Source organism: Typopeltis vanoorti, chromosome 8, assembly GCF_054136105.1.
Source record: "Typopeltis vanoorti isolate ZY-2024b chromosome 8, IOZ_Tvanoo_1.0, whole genome shotgun sequence".
NCBI lineage: Eukaryota > Metazoa > Arthropoda > Arachnida > Uropygi > Thelyphonidae > Typopeltis > Typopeltis vanoorti.
This window is the reverse complement of record NC_143556.1, coordinates 146,602,322-146,623,964: the sequence shown is the minus strand read 5'-3', so window position 1 is coordinate 146,623,964 and position 21,643 is coordinate 146,602,322. Positions and strand designations below refer to the sequence as shown.

Below are 21,643 nucleotides of genomic sequence, written 5' to 3'. Positions count from 1 at the left end.
ATTCTCCATCAAGTGTGGTCAGCTCTAATAAAAAAATCTACCTCAATCGGAGCTCGGACTGTATGAACAAGAACAAGCACACGTGACATCATCCAGTATTGTTCAACGTGAATAATGTTATATATCTGCATTCTGCTATTTGAGTTTTATGAATAGCCAGACAGTTATGATTTGTATTTATTAATTCTCTTGTTTAAACTTTAAGTTATACTATTTAGCCCCTGAAGATGTAAATCCTACGATTTACGAAACTTGTCGGGAACTATTATTTCAGTGGTTTATAGAACTGAATAATAAAAAAAATGTGGTGTAATCACCGAAATATGTCTTTTGAACCAATTAGCCACAGAAGTTTACGCCTGCAATGTATATCTTTGTCACACACATTGTACTGCTATAAGACAGACTGGAGAACTTGTGGACCTTGAAAGGTATTGTAGTAATATTTCTGCATGACACTGGTTAAAAAGAAAAAAGTACTCAGTAAGTACAGAAACCTAAGTGGTCTGATGCAGAAGCAGTCAGAAATTTAAACGGTCCATCCACAGGCAATTCTTTGAAGAAAGAATGCAATAAGCCAAACATAAAAACAAAATTAACAGTGCAGATGAGGTTAGAGACCACGTTGACGTTGTAAATGATCTATACAGCATTTCAAATTCATTGTGGAATAACAAAGCATGCTGCACCCTTTTCCAGTCAGGATAATTATTATTATTATTCAGGCCTCCATGGAGTCAAAAGACTCATCGTGGGAGGTCCTACCTAAGAGCATAGTCTGTCAAGACTCATCGAGGGGGAGGTCCCCCCCCTAAGAAACACAAAGTCTATCATACCACTCTTTAAACTCATTGACCGTTCTCGCTCCAACCACTCCATCAGGCAATGCATTCCACAGTTCAACCATCCTCCACACAAAGAAACCACTCCTTACCCTCTTGCTCACAGTTTCCTTTCGTAACTTCCAGGGATGGCCTCTTGTCATCACTCCTTCCCACTGTTCAACCAAGCGAAAGAACTCCCCAGTGTCAACCCTGTAACCACCTCTCAACAGTTTAAAAGTCTCAATCATATCACCTTTCCTTCTTCTATCCACCTAACTATGCAGTCCACATTCCCTCAGCCGATCCTCATAACTATCCTTGTACAGTCCTGAAACCATCTTTGTAACCTTTCCACAGTTAATTTATCCCCTTCAAATCCTGGGGACCAAATCTGAGAACAATAGTCCAAGTGTGGTCTGATCAGAGACTTATACAATGGAATATGGCTGCTATAACCACAAAGTGGTTATAGTGTGTTGGAAGAATGAATGCTCATGGGTTACACAAGACTTCTGGAAGATGCAGTTTATTGATATAATTGATATATGCAGATGCAGTTTAGTGATATAATTGAACATTTATGTTCAATTCCAGAACAGAAATGTCAGGAGCAAGCCAGACCTGCATCCAATAATGGTACCAGAACTGGATTGTTACATGTAGGTCTGATCAAAATGATCCAAAATACCTGACTCATCACAAACTGTGGAAAATATGAGTGGAACAAAGGAGGCTCATCATATTACTGATGTATACACAGCATTCATTAGAAACTGTTCGTTTTCTGTGTAAAATTCAAATAAAATTGTAATTTTTCAAGAATATTTTCATTAATAATTTACTCAACTTGAACTACATATTTACCTAAATCATTGAAGGTTGAGAAGCATTGTTACATAACCACTTAGTCAGCCATCAAATCCATATTTATGTAAAAATTATCTGTATCTAATATTATTTAATAAAAACAATTTAATTTGTGAAGATGCTACAAAGCTCTTTACATAGTGTTAAGAAAACTTATCTTAAAATATTTAATGAGAATTGAAGTTACTGCTGCATACCTGGTCCTGTATGTCTCAAAGTGAAGTTTTCATCTTCAAACTTGCTTCCATAAACAGACTTTCCTCCTGTGCCATTGTGATTTGTAAAATCTCCACCCTGACACATAAAATTGGGAATTACCCTGTGGAATGTACTACCTTGGTAGCCAAAACCTTTTTCACCAGTACAGAGTGCTCTAAAGTTTTCTGAAAATTAAACCCAGAACAATTTGACAGTTTCTGTAGTACAAATATATATTAGCTGAAAACGGTTATTTGTATTTGAATAGAAACTATTAATTTAAAATTGCATTCTTAAATTGTAGTCTTAAGTAAGAGATTTCAACATCATGGGTAACTGCCAGCCTGGCTGTTACAGTGAGTAGTGTATCTGCTCTTCAATCAACAGCCTATGGGTTTGAATTCCATTGCGGTCATGGATGTTTATGACTATCTTTAGACAGGGGATGAACTTAATGCACAGTATGAGACTGCTGCCTCACCTTGGAAGCCTGAAGTAGCTCGAGAAACTTCCCTGTTTTGTGTGGTCTGTGGCACAGGGTTTCTGGATTATAAATACATAAAAATTTTAAAAATCTGTAGCCTGTCTGCAGCACTAATGTTACCATAGGTTTAGAGTTTGCATTGACGGGGGTTATATAATCTTGCCAGATATTCAAAACTAGAAAAAATTTTATAAAATAACTTGTTTTGTTTCTTGCTATTCATTGCAGACATTTATTGTTATTAGCATTAAATCTTCCTGTAGTCAATGATTTATTGTAGGAAGTCCTCACTATCAAACATAGCCCTCGTTATCAATAATTATGGAGATGCTGTTGTGTTAAAGAATTTGAATTAAAGGTCAAAACAACAAATTTTATTTTATTCAAGGTCATCTTCAGGAATGCACACATTTTATCACAGCCTATACTGATACATATTACAGTGGCTGAGAATAACTGCTTTGGTCAGCTGTTGCCCATAGCCTGACTTCTAGTGTGGAAAAAAAAAAACATCATTATACTGGAAAAACGACATCAGTAATTACTAATTTCTTAGTCTTTTTATTTTAAGTTTCTGTTCATTGTCTGAGAGGAGGGTTACTACGTCATCAGCCAATTAAATTTCTTTTCTTCTAGTATTTATTATGTGAATTGTTCTTTTTCAGATAGTATGGGTCATCCATCCAAATCCTTGGGACGTTTGGTAGATAAGAATTGCACATGCATCCTTGAATTTATATTTATACCATAATCATGTACATATTTTTTATCTTAATTTGTACCTTAATAAAGGTCAAAACGTCGAATGTAGAGTTTAGTTATATTAAACTAAAGTTTTACTCAAACACGGTAGTTGTCTCCATAATTTTCAAAAATGTACTCGGATCACCGTGCAAGCCTAAAAGAAAAGAAAAAAAAATGTTTGTACCATGTTTTGAGAGAGCACCTGGATTAGATGGTATAACAGCAGAAGTTATTAAACATATAGGAAAAGAGCTTTGAAAGCAACTGTTAAATATCTTTGATACAACTTGAGCTACATCCACAATTCTATCCCAATGGAGAGAAGGCCTAATTATACCAATACCCAAGAATGGCAATCTGAACAACTCAGAAAATTAGAAGAATCGCATTGCTTCCTACTACACTGAAAATCTGTAATGAGATGTTTCTAAACCAAATTTAACCATGTGTAACACCTCTTTTACTCAAAAATTAAGCAGGTTTCTTGAGAAACAGAAGCACTGTTGAACACATCAACTGTCTTAGAAAGAGCAAGAGATAAAAGCCTTTCCTTAATCTTAAACTTCATTAATTTCTCAAAGGCTTTAGATTCAATCAATAAAAGGCTATTCAAAATTCTCAGTTATGGCATAACCCTTGAAAATAAAGCAATAGAAGAACTGTACCAGAACTATAAATTAAAGATACCAAGAAATTATATACTTGATTTCATCCTTTATTATTACGACACCTCCAGGGAGTCCAGACTTATTGAGGGAGGGCACCTACTGTACAACTCTTCTCTCCAACTACACCAACGCCATCTACTGCCCAACACCACCACTACCAGCATTTCCATAGACAATCACAAACATCCATGCTCACGGCAGGATTCGAACCGACAACCTTTTGGCTGGAGAGCAGGTACGCTAACCACTCTGCCAACCTGGCAAGCTTTATCCAAGTGTAAGCAAACAAAGTTTGCACGTGAAGTATTTTCAGGACTGGGGCAACTCATATATAGAAGCTAATGACCTCACATCACTTGCCTTAGTATCCCACATTGCACAGCACGTATCCTTGCAGACATGTATAATGCTATACATTATGGGAAGGGTCACTGCCCAGACCGGTTTCAACCTTTATTGAGGTCTCATCAGTGGGAGCTAGACCCAGAGGTAATACTAAGTTTGAAGTAAAAAAATGCTGAAATGTTGAAAAAAAGTTGAAATACTCCTGCATTTCTTCAACCTTAGTATCACCTCTGGGTCTGGCTCCCACTGATGAGACCTCAATAAAGGTTGAAACCGGTCTGGGCAGTGACCCTTCCCATAATGCATAGCATTATACATGTCTGCAAGGATACGTGCTGTGCAATGTGGGATACTAAGGCAAGTGATGTGAGGTCATTAGCTTCTATATGAGTTGCCCCAATCCTGAAAATACTTCAGGCACAAACTTTGTTTGCTTACACTTGGATAAAGCATTAAACCAAATATATAATTTCTTGGTATCTTTTAATTTATGGTATAACCAAGTGAAAAAAAACTTCCAACATGTACCAGAACTATCATGCAAAAGTAATGGTTAATGAAGAGATGACTGAGTGCTTTCCTATTTCCAATGGAGTTCTTCAGGGAGATTCTTTGGCACCATATCTTTTCATTATTACCCTTGATTATGTATTCACTCACAGAAAATGAGTTCGGAATAACTTAAAGATTCAGCAGGACAAACCCACATAAGCAGTCTGCTTTGCAGATGATGTTGTATTGACTGACTAACATTCAGACTGCCCAAAACCACTTAAATAATTTATGAAAATGCAACACTGATTGTGTTAGCAGTCAATAGCAGTAAAACTAAAGTTCCTAAACAGAAAAAAGAAGGAAATATCAGGCTAAATGACCACATTCTTGAAGAAGTAAATGATTTTTAGTAATTTGGTTCATACATGCATGTTCTAACTGACATAGTGAAAAGAAAGCAGAAGGCTTTTCAATTCTGTAAAAATCTAATATCTGGAAATCCAAGCTCGTCTTTACAAATACCAATATTTCTGTATATAATTCCCCTATTCATACATGAATAAATGATGACCATATTTTGGTCCACCCTCCACACAAAGAAACCACTCCTCACCCTCTTGCTCACAGCTTCCTTTTGTAACTTCTAGGAATGGCACCTTGTCCTTGCTCCTTCCCCCTGTTTCACCAAGTGAAAGAACTCCCCAGTGTCAATCCTGTAACAGTTTAAAAGTTTCAATCATATTGTCTCTCTCCTATACAACAAACTCCGCAGTCCACATTCTCTCAGCCTATCTTCATAACTAACATTGAACAGTTCTGATACCATCTTTGTTATCTGCCTCTGCACTCTTTCCACTGTTAATTTATCCCCTTCAAATCCTGGGGACTAAATTCAAGCACAATAGTCTAGGTGTGGTCTGATCGAGCTTTATATAATGTAATGACAACTATTTTATCTCTGCAGGTCAGCATTCTTCTCAGTATTGCAGAAATCCTCTAGATTACCTTCACCACCTTTGCAACATGTTCTCTGAATTTCAAGTTTCTATCAATCATTGTCACCATATCCTTTGTCTCTCCCACTTGCAACAGAGTATGCAGCCTCCTATTGATGTATCCCAAACTTCAAGACTAAATTTAGTTGCATTAAACTGACATTTTATTCAAATCCTCCTGCAGGGCTACCCACATCTGCACTATTACTAATAACCCCTCCCAGCTTCACACCACCTGCAAACAACTGAATATCCCCTTGCAATCCATTGATATAAAGGTTAAACAATACAGGTCTCATTACTGGTCCCTGTGGAACCAGTAATGCGACCTGTAACCTTCTCCCACCTTGATACAACTCTTTGATACCTATCAGATAACCAATCTGGAATCCAGTTCACTAACCTGAAATCTAAACCCATGTGTTGCGACTTAAATATCAGGCTTATCATGTGGTATCCTGTCAAACACCTTTGTAAAACCCAAAAAATGGCAAAATATGCCTTTCTCTCGTCAACTTCTCTTTTCACTTTATTATGAAAGGCAATCATATTGCTAAACCTAGAGCACCCCTAACAAATGCTGACTCTCACAGATAACATTACCCTCATCTACCCAACGCTGTAAATGATTCCTTACTACTTTCTCCAAAATCTTAACTACTGATGAAATACAAACTGGTCTATAGTTTGAAACTTCCAGTCTGCTACCACTCTTATGCAATGGCACATCTTACCCTCCTTCCACTCCTTGGGTACTTTCCCATTGCCAGACTCATTGAGAAGCCAGGCCAATGGAGCTGTCAGCTCTTTAGAACATTCTCTCAAAATCTGTAGTGAAATCCCATCCAGTCCCATTGCTTTATTGACATCCAGAGTACTTATTTGAAACACACTATCTTCTTGCACTTCTTTTAAATCTCAAACATGCCCTTTCCCCTCTAGTATTAAAACCTACTTTGCCAGGATGAAATACCTTAATAAGTTGTTCACTGAACAACTCCACAATCAGTCACTATATTCCAATTTAATCCAACAGTCATTCTTCCACAATCATTTTTCTACCTACTGGCCACACAGTGAAAAATTTCCTTAGGATTTTTTTTGGATCTCAGGACCAATCTCTTCTCATATTCCAGTTTTGCCTTCCTTACCATACTAGTCACTCTCCTGGCCTGAGTCTTATATTCTTCATGCATCTGCTCTCTACCCCTCTCCTTATATCTCTTCCATAAATTCTTTTATTTTTACCTGTAGTTCCCATTTGATATTGTTTGTCATCCACTTTACACCAAATTGTGTTCTCTCTTTTTTTCACTCATGGTATACAGCTTGCTATTGCTGCTAATAAATAGTCCTTCACAAGTTCCTAAGCACTGATATCTTTCCCTTCTAATTCCTGTGAATTCTTTTTTGATATATTATTGACTGGCCGACTACCTAGCCAGTTTAAGAAGTCAAAAATAGTTGCTATTCTTAAACCTGGAAAACCACCCCAAGAGGCAAAAAGTTACAGACCTATTGCTTTATTGAGTTGTACCTATAAAATGTTAGAACGCCTTCTGTACAACAGATTGTCCATACCGATTATGTAGCATGTCCCGATTGAACAAGCTGGTTTTAGAAAAAAACATGGTTGCTGTGATCTAGTGCTCACTTTAACATCATACATAGAAGCTGGATTTCAGAAGCAAGAAATAACATCAGCTGTCTCCTTGGATCTAACAGCAGCCTATGATACAGTATGGCATGAAGGTCTTATATACAAATTTCTTAGTATTGCCCCATGTAAATGGACTGCACATTAATTTCCTCCATGCTCACTGAACGTTTCAAGTTATATTAGGAATAAACTGTCCCGATAACGAAAACTTAATGATGGTCTTCCACAAGGGTCAGTATTGGCACCCTTACTTTATAACTTATACACACATGACTTGCCTGCTAAAATCTCACACAAGTTGGGGCCTCCATAGTGCAATTGAAAGAACGACAGTACATTGCGCCCTTCAATTGGAATAGGCCTCCTAAGTTTGATTCTCGTCGTGACGGGAGGAATCTTTATCTGGACGATTTTCAATCGAAGGTGAGTTAGCCGATGTCATACGAAGGTAGCAGGGTTTTTCCTCCCAGAAACTCTGGTTTTTCATCCTGCATATAGACAAATCGGCCCTTCAGAACACATGCAATTTACAGACATAGAATACCAGTCGTGGTGGTGGAAGTTAGCAGTAGATGGTGTAGATGGAGACAATTCGTAGTAGAGGTTCGGTGTAGTGGTTGAGACAGCTGTAGGTGTCCTCCCGCGATGAGTCTTCGGACTCCTTGGAGGTGTCAGGAATAATAATAATAATAAGTTCTGTTACGCTGATAACACTATAATTGCCATTCAACACAAAAACATGAGTCAGGCTGAAGAGGTACTTACAAAAGATTTGAAAACAATAGGTGAATATTACAAAAAATGGAGGCTCCAGCTCAATCCAGGGTCGTGCTCAAACATCTTGGGCATGACCCTGGACCGCATGCTCTCTTACAAGCAACACATAACAAATGTTTTTGCTAAGTTAAGAACCCTTAACAACATAATACAAAAACTAATAGGCACGATATGGGGAGCAACAGCTGATATTCTGCAGATTACAGCTCTTGGTCTAGTTTTCTCTGTTGCTGAATATTGCTCACCAGTGTGTGGCTAAATAGCACACGTTAAATTTGTTGATAACCAACTAAATGATACAACGAGACTGATCTCTGGCACAATTAAATCAACATCCACGCACTGACTTCCAGCTCTTAGCAACATCGTTCCACCGAATCTGCACAGGACTAAGGCTCTCTTACAGGAGTATAAGAAAATCTTGGAGAACCTTACCAATACATTTAGATCTCCCAGATTAAGTGTACGACGATTCAGATCAAGATATCCACCACTACAATTAGCCCAGCTACTACTACAATAACTTTGACCTGAAGCAAAAGTGGCAAGAACAGTGGGAGAGCCAGACAGATGACATCACAAAATTTTCTCTCAAAGAATTACAAGAAAGTTTTGATGCTTGCTCACACCTCCAAAGAAAATCCTGGACTCAGATTAATAGAATACGAACTGGTCATGGTGTATGTGTGGACATGCTTTTTAAATGGGGTAAACGACCATCCCTGCGTTGTGATTGTGGAGCTCAGAGACAAACTGTGGACCATATTGTGACTCAGTGTTATCTCAGAGCATATTCAGGAGACAAATTGGACTTTTTAAGCTACACCTGAAGCTATGAACTATTTGACCAATATGGATGTAACCTTTTAATTTTATTGGTTTTTAAAATGAATTTTAATTTTATATGTTTTTAAAGTGACAGTGTAGTGTACTGCATGTTTTGTTATTCATGCCATACAAATAAATAAATAAATAAATAGTCCTTCACAAGTTCCTAAGCACTGAAATCTTTCCCTTCTAATTCCTCCCTCCATGGAACTACCCTAGGTTAATATCTAAGACTGTTGTAATCATCTTATAATTCCACATACAATCCTTTCTCTTTGATACTCCTGCATGTCTATTCATCTTTTTAGTCAAAACCACATGGTCACACTCTTCAAATGAAGACAGAGATGCCATCTCAGTTATAGTCAACTCTTCTGATGCTATGAACAAATCTAAAACTCTTGAACCTCATGTTCCTCTTATTACATGTTTCCTAAGACATTTGTCTCTCAAGAATTTCAGAAATTTCATTCCCGTATTACTATATGCAGTTTCCTCTTTCCAATTTATACTGCTGTAGTTAAAATCTCTTGCACTTGCCAAGCTCAACTGCCTAGACATCTCCTGCTCTTCATCCTCTATGCTCCCTGGCTTATAGCAACACCCCACTAAATATCTTGTCCTGCCTACCTCTACCTCACACCATATGCTTTCAAAACCATTAGTGCTAATGCCCTTCAAATCCTCCACTCTGAGAGGACATAAGTCATCACTTATAAGCAGTACTCCACCACTATGTTTTCCCTTCCTATCCTGTCAAAAAATACTATATACCCTGCCACTTCCATTCCTATCGGTATATCATCTTCCATTAACCACGTCTCAAAGATCCCAATAATCTTTGGAGAGGCTGATGCTATCGGGACCACCAATTCATCTCCTTTATTCTGGATAAACCTGGTATTAGTATAAAGAATCAAGGCACTGTCAATATTTCTATACCTATCATTATCCTCTCCACACCCCACTGGATTACTCAATGTTTTCCCCACTTCTCCCAAGCACCTATTCCCATAAGAGGTCACCTTTATGGTAAAGAGGGTAAAGACGCAGGCAGTAAAGATGCAGACAGCTGAGGGAAGTCAAAATGACCAGATTGAAGGACATGGGAAAAGAGGGCCATGACGTGAAGAAAGTGAAGAAACAGAACAAGAGGTCATCCATGGAAGTTGGTCAAGAGTGTGATTAGCAAGGACATGAAGAACAGATATTTCAATTGGGTGTTGAATGAATGGAATGGGTTGCTTGAGTCAGTCTTAAGTGCTCTGTCTGTTAATGGTTTCAAGGACAGGGATGATAGAAATTGCATTGATAGTTTGGGTCTCCCACAATGAGTCATAGGACTCCATGGAGGTGCCCATACAATAATAATAATAAATCTTCATAGAAATTTTTAATTTTGTTTATGAAGTGTTGTGTGTGTGCATGTGTTTTATGTGGGGGGGGGGTGACCTACCAATTCCTTGAGTGCTGCTGCTGCTAGTTTCTTGGCTAGGTAGTAATTATGGCTGTTGATTTCTCAACTGTTGGCCATAGTAGTATGTTATTTTTATGTTATATACCCTTACCATTATATACCGTTTTAGGAAAGGCATAAATTCTGGGGGAAAGTGCAAAGTACAGTATCAGCTTTTTAACCATTTCTGTCAGCTATGTGGTTACTGACTTAAGCAATTCTGTTTTCTTTTTAATGCGTTCTGTTGAAATATAGTTTACTGATTGGTATGTGTTGGTGCCTGATATCAACTACAGGAAAACCTCACTTAACGAGATTAATTAATCCATCAGTTAATGTGTGCTAAGCAAAATCGCATTAAGCAAATACAATAAACAATAGGAATAATTACAATTCATCCATCAGTTAGCATAAATTTGGGAAAAAAAATTACAGTATAAGTTATATTAGAGGATAATATCATCAAAGTTAATAAAAATCAATTGCTTAAATTTTTATTTAATGTCTAAACCAGGAATTGCCAAACTTCTTTGACTGTCGACCTCTTCAAGAGTTTCTCGACTTTTTATCGACCCCCTCTACTTTACTATTACGTAATTATAATAGGACAAGCAAAAAAAGACGCTTATGTGAGTTTTTAGATTGTTTATTTTATAGTTACAGTGTTTATTGTATGTTTGATATAGTATACATTATTATATTGGCTTGACGTCAATATAATAATGAATTTGAATAGGAGGGATAAATAATATATAAATTATAAAATTTAATTTAGATAAAAAAATAACAATAATAGAATCTTCCTTATATATATGAAAATAAGACTTTTATTAACTTAGTATACAATTTACTAATGTTGTCAACGTGAAGGGTGTACTTCGTGACTCTTGACATGATTAGCAATGTTGGGTTCAAAATGAGTAAGTTTCAGCCTTAAATCGCCACGGAATTCTATATCTAGCTTATTTCTTGGTTTTGTTAAAATGGAATTAACAAGGCTGAAATCAGGAAATGCAAGCAAAAGGGGAGTTTTGGATATTACCACTTCAGAAAGTTTTGAATATTTTTCTACAATATTTATATTCGTCCAAAGAAACTTAAAATCCTATTTTTAAAAAGCGTCTTAGCTTCAAGATCAACTGACAATTCAATAAGTTCATCTTGTAAGTTACATTCGATATTTTCAATATCTGCAGGAAATGACGTGATAACCAAATCTGGAATGTGCATGTTTTCAAAATCTGCAAAGCGCAATTTAAAATCGTTGCTCAAATTTTGAAGATGTTTTGTGTATATTTCTAAGTCTTCATCTTTTACTTCCAACTGCCATAGATTCAAAAAGTACTGAAAATCTTTTTTGTAATAATGATGATTTAAATAAGGCTATTTAGTTTGGAAGCCTAAAAGAATCGTCCGAGCTTGAATAATTGTGACATCTTTACCTTGTAGATGGGTCTCTACGTCATTAAATTTTGAAAATAAGTCCGCCAAGTAGAAAATATGATTCTTATTTCTCTTCAGTTCATCACTCAAAACAAATTAACATCTGTAAGAAATTCTAAGGTTGAATCGAACAACTCAACAAATCTTTGAAGACCTCTAGACAACCATCTGATTTCAGTATGCAAGAATAATTGGTTTGATACTTCATCATTTTTTTCACAAAGTTTGGCAAACAATCGCTATTTAAGAGGATAAGCTCTAATTTGATTAATAGATTTATACACACTCTTAGAGTATCATGCAGTTCGTCACTGAGAGTTTTTGCCACCAAATGGTTTCGGTGCAACACACAGTGAATAGTACGTACACTTTGAACTTTTTCTTTCAGAAAGGCAGCGAAACCTCGATAACGGCCCACCATTGCAGGTGCACCATCTGTGGCTACTGCTGTTATATTAGTAAATGGAATATCATACTTATTTAAATATTCCTCCAATCGCTGAAAAATTGTCAACCCCATTCCACCACTTTCAAGATATTTTGGAAATAAAAATTTGTCAATAATTTGATTTTTGGTTTTACTATAATATCTTACATAAGCCATAAGAATAGAAGAACTATCGAATGTAGATTCATCAAGTTGGATGGAGAACTTACTATTTTTGAGTTCTGATACTACAGTTTTTTCTACATCTTCAGCCATTTCACCAATTTCACGGTATTTGCACTCAATGGTAAGCATTTTAAAACAAAGCTAGAATCTTTTTTTCATTATGGTTTCAATTACTTCTTTGATTGCGGGTATAACAATGTCCTCTGCAATTGTATATGGTTTTCCTTTTTTTGCTATATTAAAAGAAATATTGTAGGAGACTTAATCCTTGTTTATTGTCAGCTTTGGCAGGTGTTTTCATAAATGATTTTATAGTTAGTTGATGTGTGTATTTCTCTTTCGGTTCTTTAAAAAAGTCAAGATCTTTATCTTTCTTATCAGGATGGAGTCTTTGAAGATGATCCTTCATCTTTTTGCTGGTTTCATTGCATCGTTACTAAAAGTTTTTTTCACAAAGAAGAAACATAAGCCTCGTTTTGTTTCTTAATAAAGATAAACCCAAGTTTCAAATATTCTAACGAATATTGTCTACAATTCTTTTTAGAATCTGAAGCTGCCATTGTGGTTAATGGGGTTGTAACAAAATAATTAAAATTGAAGTCAGTAAGCAAAAGTAACAAGTCTAAATAATATACCTACTCACGTATTTCTATAGGATGTACAAAGCTACCAGCCCTGCTCAACTCTTCAACATAGAGAAGTTTAGTTCATGAATGAATAACGATTGAATTAAAATATGTATGTTGATGAATTTTAGAACATTAACGCTCACTTGTATGTTGATGTGCAAAAATGAGACTGGGATCGAATATGTGTAAGTATAAGTAAATAAGCAACCGTGCATGTGTTGCAATCTCGCTGCCCCTGGGCGGGAACCACCGACATCCGTTTATTGGTAATTACATCATTTTGGCCTATTTGATTGGCCTCCGTAACTATTTTCACGACTTTGCTCCATCTTACAGGTCCTATTCATGTCACTGTTCCCACGATTCACTCTTAATTGCGTTGTCATTCAGGATGGAGGTAATCCAAGTTAACCGAATTAAATATTACCAGTACAATGATGTCTTATATTTTTCTATTGACCCCTGAGCCCGAATCAACCCCTAACAATGTTATATCGACCCCTGGGGGTCAATATCGACCACTTTGGCGACCACTGGTCTAAACATTTGATTGAGCTACTTTTTTACAAAAAAAAATTAAGCAAAGATGCTTGAATGGTGCTCGACTTAAAATGATTTTCAGGTGACCCAACTATATGTATAACACATTCATCTCTTTCCTTATTTCAGATACATCTGGCATTCATAAACAAATGCAGTAATTCATTTTTCAGTCTGAGTCTATAATAGTCCTATCTATTCCATTTATATGCTATCTCCTCAACACCCAAACTTTAATCCCTCCTCTTTAGCATAACGTACCCCCATTTTCCTTTGGATTCTGATAATCTCTTTAAAATGCTGACCCTCTCAGCATTCATTATTACTTCCATTGTTCACTCTCCACATTAGTTTCCCTATCCATCCTGTATACTCATTCTCTGATTCTCATCACTTTCCCCTCTCCTGCTGCTCTTAAAATGCTATTCTCTTTGATTGGCAACCACTTCTTTAGTCTCCCATATCACTTAGCACAATAGATATTGTGTTGATAGTTTGGTCCTCCCACGATGAGGCTTTGGATTCCATGGAGGTGCCTGTGCAAATAATAATTTCTGCTCTTTCACATCTCTTAATTCTTCAGATCTCTCTCTCTTGCAGCAACAGTCTCAAGTGATGGATCAAATCCAAACTATGCAGTAATTCATCTCTCAACCTGCATGTTCAGAAACTATACTCCTGAATATTGTCCTGATTTTGTGCTTTGAGCATGTTAGTTTGCATTCCACTAAAATATCAGTAACCTTGGATTATTTTGATTTTATATGGAGCAAGTATTCTCTATAGCTCAGTCTGTATAGATGAAGCCCTTTGGTCAGAAAGACCTGGTTTTGATTCCCATCCCTTATGTGAGAAACCTTTATCTGGTCTCTTTCAACTAAAGGTGAGTTAGCCAGTCTTGTATAGAAGTAGAGGGTTTTTTCCAACCAGAAACTCGGGATTTTCCGTCCCTCAGAACAGACAAAATGGCCCCGTGAACACACATCTACAGACATAAGACATTCCTGGAATAAGGATTAACCAACCTATTCTGTAGGATTTTGGTTTCTAATGCCTACTGTTGAAATAAGTTATAATATGAAATTTATTAATACAGGCAGATCCCAACTTACATAAATTTAGACTTATGCATTCAAGGGCTATTGAAAAAAAAATCTATATGAAAATTTTTTTTTAACACATATAAATTACTCGCATATCAACTAACAGTGATTTTCTACAATGTAAACAGCCCACAGTGTGCATACTTGTAATTTTCTGAGTCTTCATTTGTTAACTATTGAACATAGCATGCTGTGTATTTGTATTCATACAAGTTAGTAATTTTTTATAGAGATGTGCAGAACAATGATATGGCTGAATAAGAAAATACTCAGTTTGAAATTTGGCCAAAAAAATAAAAAAGTAAACTCATGAAAAATAGATAAGATAAAAATGAGTGTGTGTATGTGTGTGTTTTGTTGTTTAACACATTTGTTTATAAAATTTAATTCAGAATGTTTAAAATTTAACTGATTATCTTTTAAATTCAACTGAGTATGTGGTATCAGAAGTCTTGAAAAACTAACTGGTATTAGATGAGACCTAACAGAGAGTGAGGGAAACTAAATTATCACGGAAGGAATGGAGAATCTGTGTAAGAGCAACAATGTTACATAACTGTCTTAATAATGGGCATTATCATGGAAATGATTGAGGAGAGAAAGAATTCGATTTTGTGTAATCCAGTTCAGACCCCTCAAGTATGTGCAAAGATGCGTGAATAATCAGGAGCCTGGAAAATTACTTCTTGGTATGAGATCTAATGCAGAGTCAGGGAAACTGGATCAAGGGAGGAATGGAAAAAATGTGTGTGAAAGTTCAGCCATGATATGCAAACGTGATAAAGATGAATGTCTTCGAACCTGGTTATGTATGTAGCAAAGGGATGGAAAAATATGCTTTGGACACATTTTAAGTATGTGTGGGGAGGAAAAAGAGAAAATTCTAGAACAAGATCAAATAGATTGCATATCTAATTATAAGAATAGGCCAGGTGGTAATTTATTATGTCTATACACAAATGGATTCAGTTTGTTGCTTTATTGAATTTGATGTGGCCTAGCAATTGTTGGCATTAGTGAAACCTGGATATCAGAATTGGATATTGTAACTGGGATAAGTGTAATGGGTATGTTACCGCTAAAGCTCGAAAGCCGTTAATGTGCACATTACCTAGCCTAATCTGCAGATTAACTGATTTGCTCCGTTAACGTGCGAATCAAGAGTTTTCCGCCTTTTTCCTAGGTAATGTGCACATTAACGGCTTCTGTATCGTTAAAGTTCAAAAGTTTGTTTCTATCATTTCCTTTCCCTACTCCTTCCCCCCCCTCTCCCTCCACTTTTAGTTTGGTTTTTTAATAAGTAAACATAATTTTATCATATGTTTTGCAAATTCATTTCCTTAATTGTAATAATATTTTAAACCGTTTGATTCTTTGTATTATAGTTTTTTAATTGATTGATGACTGATTCTATCAACTAATTTGTTGATTGTTTGATTGTATTAACTTGATTCTTTAGATATCGAAAAATAAACAAATAACATTATGTTAATTTAAGCGTACAGAAACGTTGCTGTTGTTCCAGCAAAAATCTTATTTTCACTTTAACGAGTGCCTAGTAGGTAATGTGCAGATTATCTAGGTAATTTGCAGATTACCTAGGTAATTTGAGAAATGAAACAATTTTCCACACGTTAACGGATCACCCTAGTTAATCTGCACAATACCTAGATAATCTGTAGAATAACTGATTTCTGCACTTTAGCGGTAACAGGTATACTATTTTTAGGAATGACAGATGAGAGGAGGGGGAGAACTACTAATGATATCAGATGACTTAAGTCCAGTTAGGGTAGAAACACAAGAAAACAACGATGGTAACAATGTCCTATGTAGTGATGAGTTTAAGTCTATCTGGTGTGAAGTGGGGGCTAACAGAATGAAATATATGGTGGGTTGCTACAGATCTTGCAGCTCAGTTGCAGGGGATGAAGAAATGCATTGCCAGTTTAGTCTTATGGGTACCAAATGATCATTATGAGTGACTTTAATTTTCCAAGGATTGATGGGGTAAAAGAGAAATCTCATGATAAGAAAGAAGAGGAATTTATTGAATTGTTGTGAGATAACTTTCGCAAGCAGGATGTGAAAGAAGAAACTCGAGGTCAAAGAGTGTTGGATTCGCTCATAGCGTCAGAAGGAAGTCTCTGTTAAGAATATGGCTATTTAACCACCAGTTGGTAACAGTGATCATGCTGTGATTTCTTGAGAAGTATCTAATTGTATTAATGCTCCGATTAAAACAGGTTACCTGCTGTGAACTACAAAGCTGGAAATCATGATCAACTTAGGAGAATACTATCTTTGGTCCCATGGTATCAGTTACTGAATGGAAAAAAGGCCATCAATGCGTGGGAATCTTTGAAAAAAGTGCTTAAATGAGGCAGTATATGAATGTATCTCTAGTGTTCAAAGAATAAATAGGTTGGGAGTGAAATAGATGTGCAACCTTATTAAGCAAGAGGTTCACAAGATGATGTGGAAAGAATATCGTGAGAATAAGAGAGGAGTTATGAAATATATAAAGCTCAGGCCAGAAAAGTAAAGAGCATTATGTGGAAAGCTAAATAAGAGTATGAAAAGAAATTGGCAATTCAAGCTAAAGGCAATCCAAAAGAATTTTATCGTTATGCCGCAAGCAAAAGAAAGAATGAACGTGAAAGAATAACTTTATTGAATGCAGTTGGTACTCAAGTGTTGGAAGCTAATGAGATTGTTCAGTTAATGAATACTCACTTTGCTAAGATACATCAAACAGGTAAATGTAACATTGTGCATAGATCTACTGTTACATTGGATGAAGAGTTAGATGTGCATGAAAATGGGGTTGAAAAGCTGTTGCATAACCTGGATAAGAATTTGTCTATAGGGATAGATGGAATATCAGCCTGTTTGCTAAAGGAATGTTCAGTGAATTGGCTAAACCTTTCACATGTTTAACTTGAGTCTCAGCTCAGGAACGATACCACAGGAAAGGAAGAAATGTATGATAGTTACATTGTACAAGGGTGGTGCAAACACTGATGTGGGGATTGAAGATTTTAGAGAAGTTGGTAAGAACTCACATACAGAAATGGGTAGACAAGCTATATTCTGCAAAGAGCAGCATGGGTTTACTAAAGGAAGGTCATGTTTTAGCAATTTTCTCATATTTTATAACAAAGTTACAGCTCAGTTGGATAAAGAGAATGGATACACTATGATAATAGTGCATCCATTCCTGTTGCATAAACTGCAGAATATGGGATTGAAAAATAAGCTCTTGACTTGGATAAGGAGATGGGAAGGAAAAATAGAAATCAAAAAGTGGTATACAATGGGTGTGAATCTGCCAGATTTAAGGTGAACAGCAGTGTACTTCAGGGTTCAGTCTTTGGGCTATTATTGTTCAATCTATATATTAATGACATCATGCAGGGTCTAACATCAGATATGCAATTGTTTGTCAATGATGCAAAGATAGGCAGGGCTATCAGGGATGCTACTGATACGTAGCACTTACAAAATGATTTGATTAGGCTGGAAATTTGGGCAAACAAAAATGGCTATCAATTTAATGTTAGCAAGTGTAAAGTTATGCATTTTGGCATGATTAGAGTTCCAGCTGCATATTATATTAGTGGGATTATGCTACAAGAAACTGAGAAGGCAAGGGATCTTGGTATATCGGTGGATAGGAATTTAAAGTTCAGAGGTCACATAGCAAAAGTTGCAAATACAACTCAGGATAATTGTGATGTTGAAGCAAACTTTGACATGTAAGGATAAGGAAGTCATTTTGCCTCTTCTTTGATAAGACCACACCTGGATTACTGTGCGCAAATTTGGTCTTCCAGATTCCAAGGGGATAAAGAGTCTGTGGAAAGAAGAGTTACGAAGATTATATCTGGATTACTGGATTTAGATTATGAGGACAAATTGCGAGTATGTGGATTACAGACTGGTTAACAGGCAGATAGAGGGGTGATATGATAGAGGTCTATAAATTTTTGCATGGGTGATATAGGATATCGTATGATGAAATTTTTTTTTATATGGAAGGTGGGGAGAGAACATGGGGGCATCCATGGAAGTTAAGTTTGTTCACAGTCAAGAAAAGGGTAAGCACTAAAGGTGTTTCTCCCAGAGAGCAGTGAATGAGTGGAATAGTTTGCATTTAGGGGTAGTGAGTGCAGCTAGTGTGAATGAATTTAAGGGAAGGTATGAAAGCTGTTTTGGGTGATTTATAGCTCACTCGATGAGTCCTTGACCCCCTGGAAGTCTCAGATAATAATGATAATAATAAAAAAGACACTAGAATAAGAACAGATCTGCAGGTTGTCCAAATGTGTCACACAGACTACAGAATACAAAAAACATGCAGGTAGCTTATGTATGTACACAAATACTTGGGGTATTTGAAACAAAGGGGGTAGTGTTTTTCCATTGGTCAATATGTTGGTACATCAGAATGCAGACATTACTGAGACCTGGCTATCAGAAGCAGACATACTAATTTGTATCAAGTGGAAAGGATAGAGTATTTTTAAGAAGAACAGAGAGTATAGGAGAGGAAGTGACATGCTACTGATGATATTGAATGACTTAGATCTCAACACAAACTGGATTCATGACTAATGTAATATCAGTAACAGTTTTTCATCTGGCAGCGAATTTGAAGCTATCTGGTGTGAGGTGGAGATTAGCAAGATGAAATACATAGTGGGATGCTATTACAGACCTGGAGGATCAGTTGCTAGTGATGAAGAATCTATCACCAAATAAAGATGATGGGTGTGAAAAGAATAATCATAATGGAGAGTTTAATTATCCAGATATTGATTGGGTAGTATAAAATCTCGTAAGAAGAATGAAACTGAATTTGTTGAGCTGTTGCGAGACAACTACCTCAATCTGCATATGAAAGAAGGAACTTGAGGTCAAAAAATGTTAGATTTGATTATAGGGTCAGTTGATTTCAGTTAAAGACTTGTCTATTCTGCCTCAGGTTGGTGAGTGACCATGCGATACTTACTTTGGAAGTGGCAAAGTTTATGAATATTCCATTCAGAAAAGGTTACATGCTGAACTACAAAGCAGGAAATTATGACCAACTGAGGAGTATAGTGGATTCTGCACCATGGTATCAGTTGTTGAATGGGATGGATATCAAAAGTGTATGGGCAGTGTTAAAAAAATATATTAAATAATTCAATATTACAATGTGTCTCTAGAGTTTGAAGAATCAATAGAATAGTGAAATGGAGCACGAGATTCGTAAGAAAAGGATGATGTGGAAGGAATACTGTGTGCAAATGGATAATGTCTGTTATAAAAATTATAAGCAGCCATGCATAATTACAACCATGGTATCAGTTGTTGAATGGGATGGATATCAAAAGTGTATGAGCAGTGTTAAAAAAATATATTAAATAATTCAATATCACAATGTGTCTCTAGAGGTTGAAGAATCAATAGAGTAGTGAAATGGATGTATAATCTCATCAAGCAAGAGATTCGTAAGAAAAGGATGATGTGGAAGGAATACTGTGTGCAAATGGATAATGTCTGTTATAAAAATTATAAGCAGCCATGCATAATTACAACCATGGTATCAGTTGTTGAGTGGGATGGATATCAAAAGTGTATGAGCAGTGTTAAAAAATATATTAAATAATTCAATATCACAATGTGTCTCTAGAGGTTGAAGAATCAATAGAGTAGTGAAATGGATGTATAATCTCATCAAGCAAGAGATTCGTAAGAAAAGGATGATGTGGAAGGAATACTGTGTGCAAATGGATAATGTCTGTTATAAAAATTATAAGCAGCAAGCCAAAAGAGTCACAACTGTTGTGTGGATAGCTAAGTCTGAATATGAAAAGAGACTGGCTCTGCAAGCTAAAGACAATCCCAAAGATTTCTACTGTTATGCTGCAAGTAAAAGAAGAAGGAATATGAAAGAAAACTGCTGAAGATAGATGATGAGAGGGTGACAGGTGCAGAAGGTTGTTCAACAAATGAGTAGTACCCATTTCTGCAAAAGCTATCAATCTGGTGTATGCAACATTGCACCTATTTCTATCCTACCTCTTAACTGAACAAAATAACAGAAACTCAGGTGTATGAGGAGGCAGTACTAGAGATGTTGCAGAAACTAGGAATTCAGCAATAGGGGCTGATGGGATATCAGCACTAATGCTAAAAGAGTTCAGTTGAACTAGCTATACCTTTGGAGGCAATATAATTTGAGTCTCAGAACAGGGAAGATTCCACAGGAGTGAAAAGAATGTATGGTAATCCCATTGCACTAGGGTGGTGCAAAGACTGATGTATCCAACTATCCACCAATAAACTCTCAACATCTTTCTCAGAATCCGGAGTAATTTAATAATAAGGTTGCACACCCTTTGGCAACTCCTATAGGGTAGGATGACCTCTCATTGCTTCTGCCTTCGTATCTCCAATACTGGGCCTGGCTCCCACTGACGAGACCTCAATAAAGGTCGAAACCAGTATGGGTAGTGGCCCTTGCCTTAATGCATAGCATTACACATATCTGCAAGGAGATGTGCTTTGCATTATGGGAGATACTGAGATAGGAGTAATGAGATCTTTCTCCACCTTTGCAACAAGTTTGCCTGGTGTTGCACTACCTTACCCCAGTCCTGAAGATACTTTCAGGCGCAAACTTTGTTTGCTCACACTTGGATAAAGGATTAAACTAAACTTATTATAGTCTAACCAAGTGAAAAATAAACTCTCAACTAGGGATGTTCAGTTGATGGAATTTTTAATTTTTATGGAGGGTGGGGAAACGGCGAAAGGGCATCCATGGAAGATGAAAAATGGTGAGAGCTAGATTTTTCTCTTATAGAGTGGTGAGTAATTGGAGTGGATTGCCACTGGATGTCATGTATGAAAGTAGTATGTGGCCTCTCTGAGTCTGTGATTCCCTGGAGGTCTCTCTTCATAATACTAATAATATTTAAATA

At 36.4% G+C, this 21,643-nt stretch overlaps 1 protein-coding gene across 1 annotated transcript in view; it reads right to left on the bottom strand.

The window, feature by feature from the left end:
• LOC150104413 (peptidyl-prolyl cis-trans isomerase-like) overlaps positions 1-21,643 on the bottom strand; it is a 162,233-nt gene that overhangs the window by 52,205 nt on the left and 88,385 nt on the right. The window contains exon 3 of the mRNA XM_090396478.1: positions 1,889-2,074. Within this exon, the coding sequence (XP_090252604.1) occupies positions 1,889-2,074 (186 nt within the window). The remainder of the gene's footprint in view (positions 1-1,888; positions 2,075-21,643) is intronic.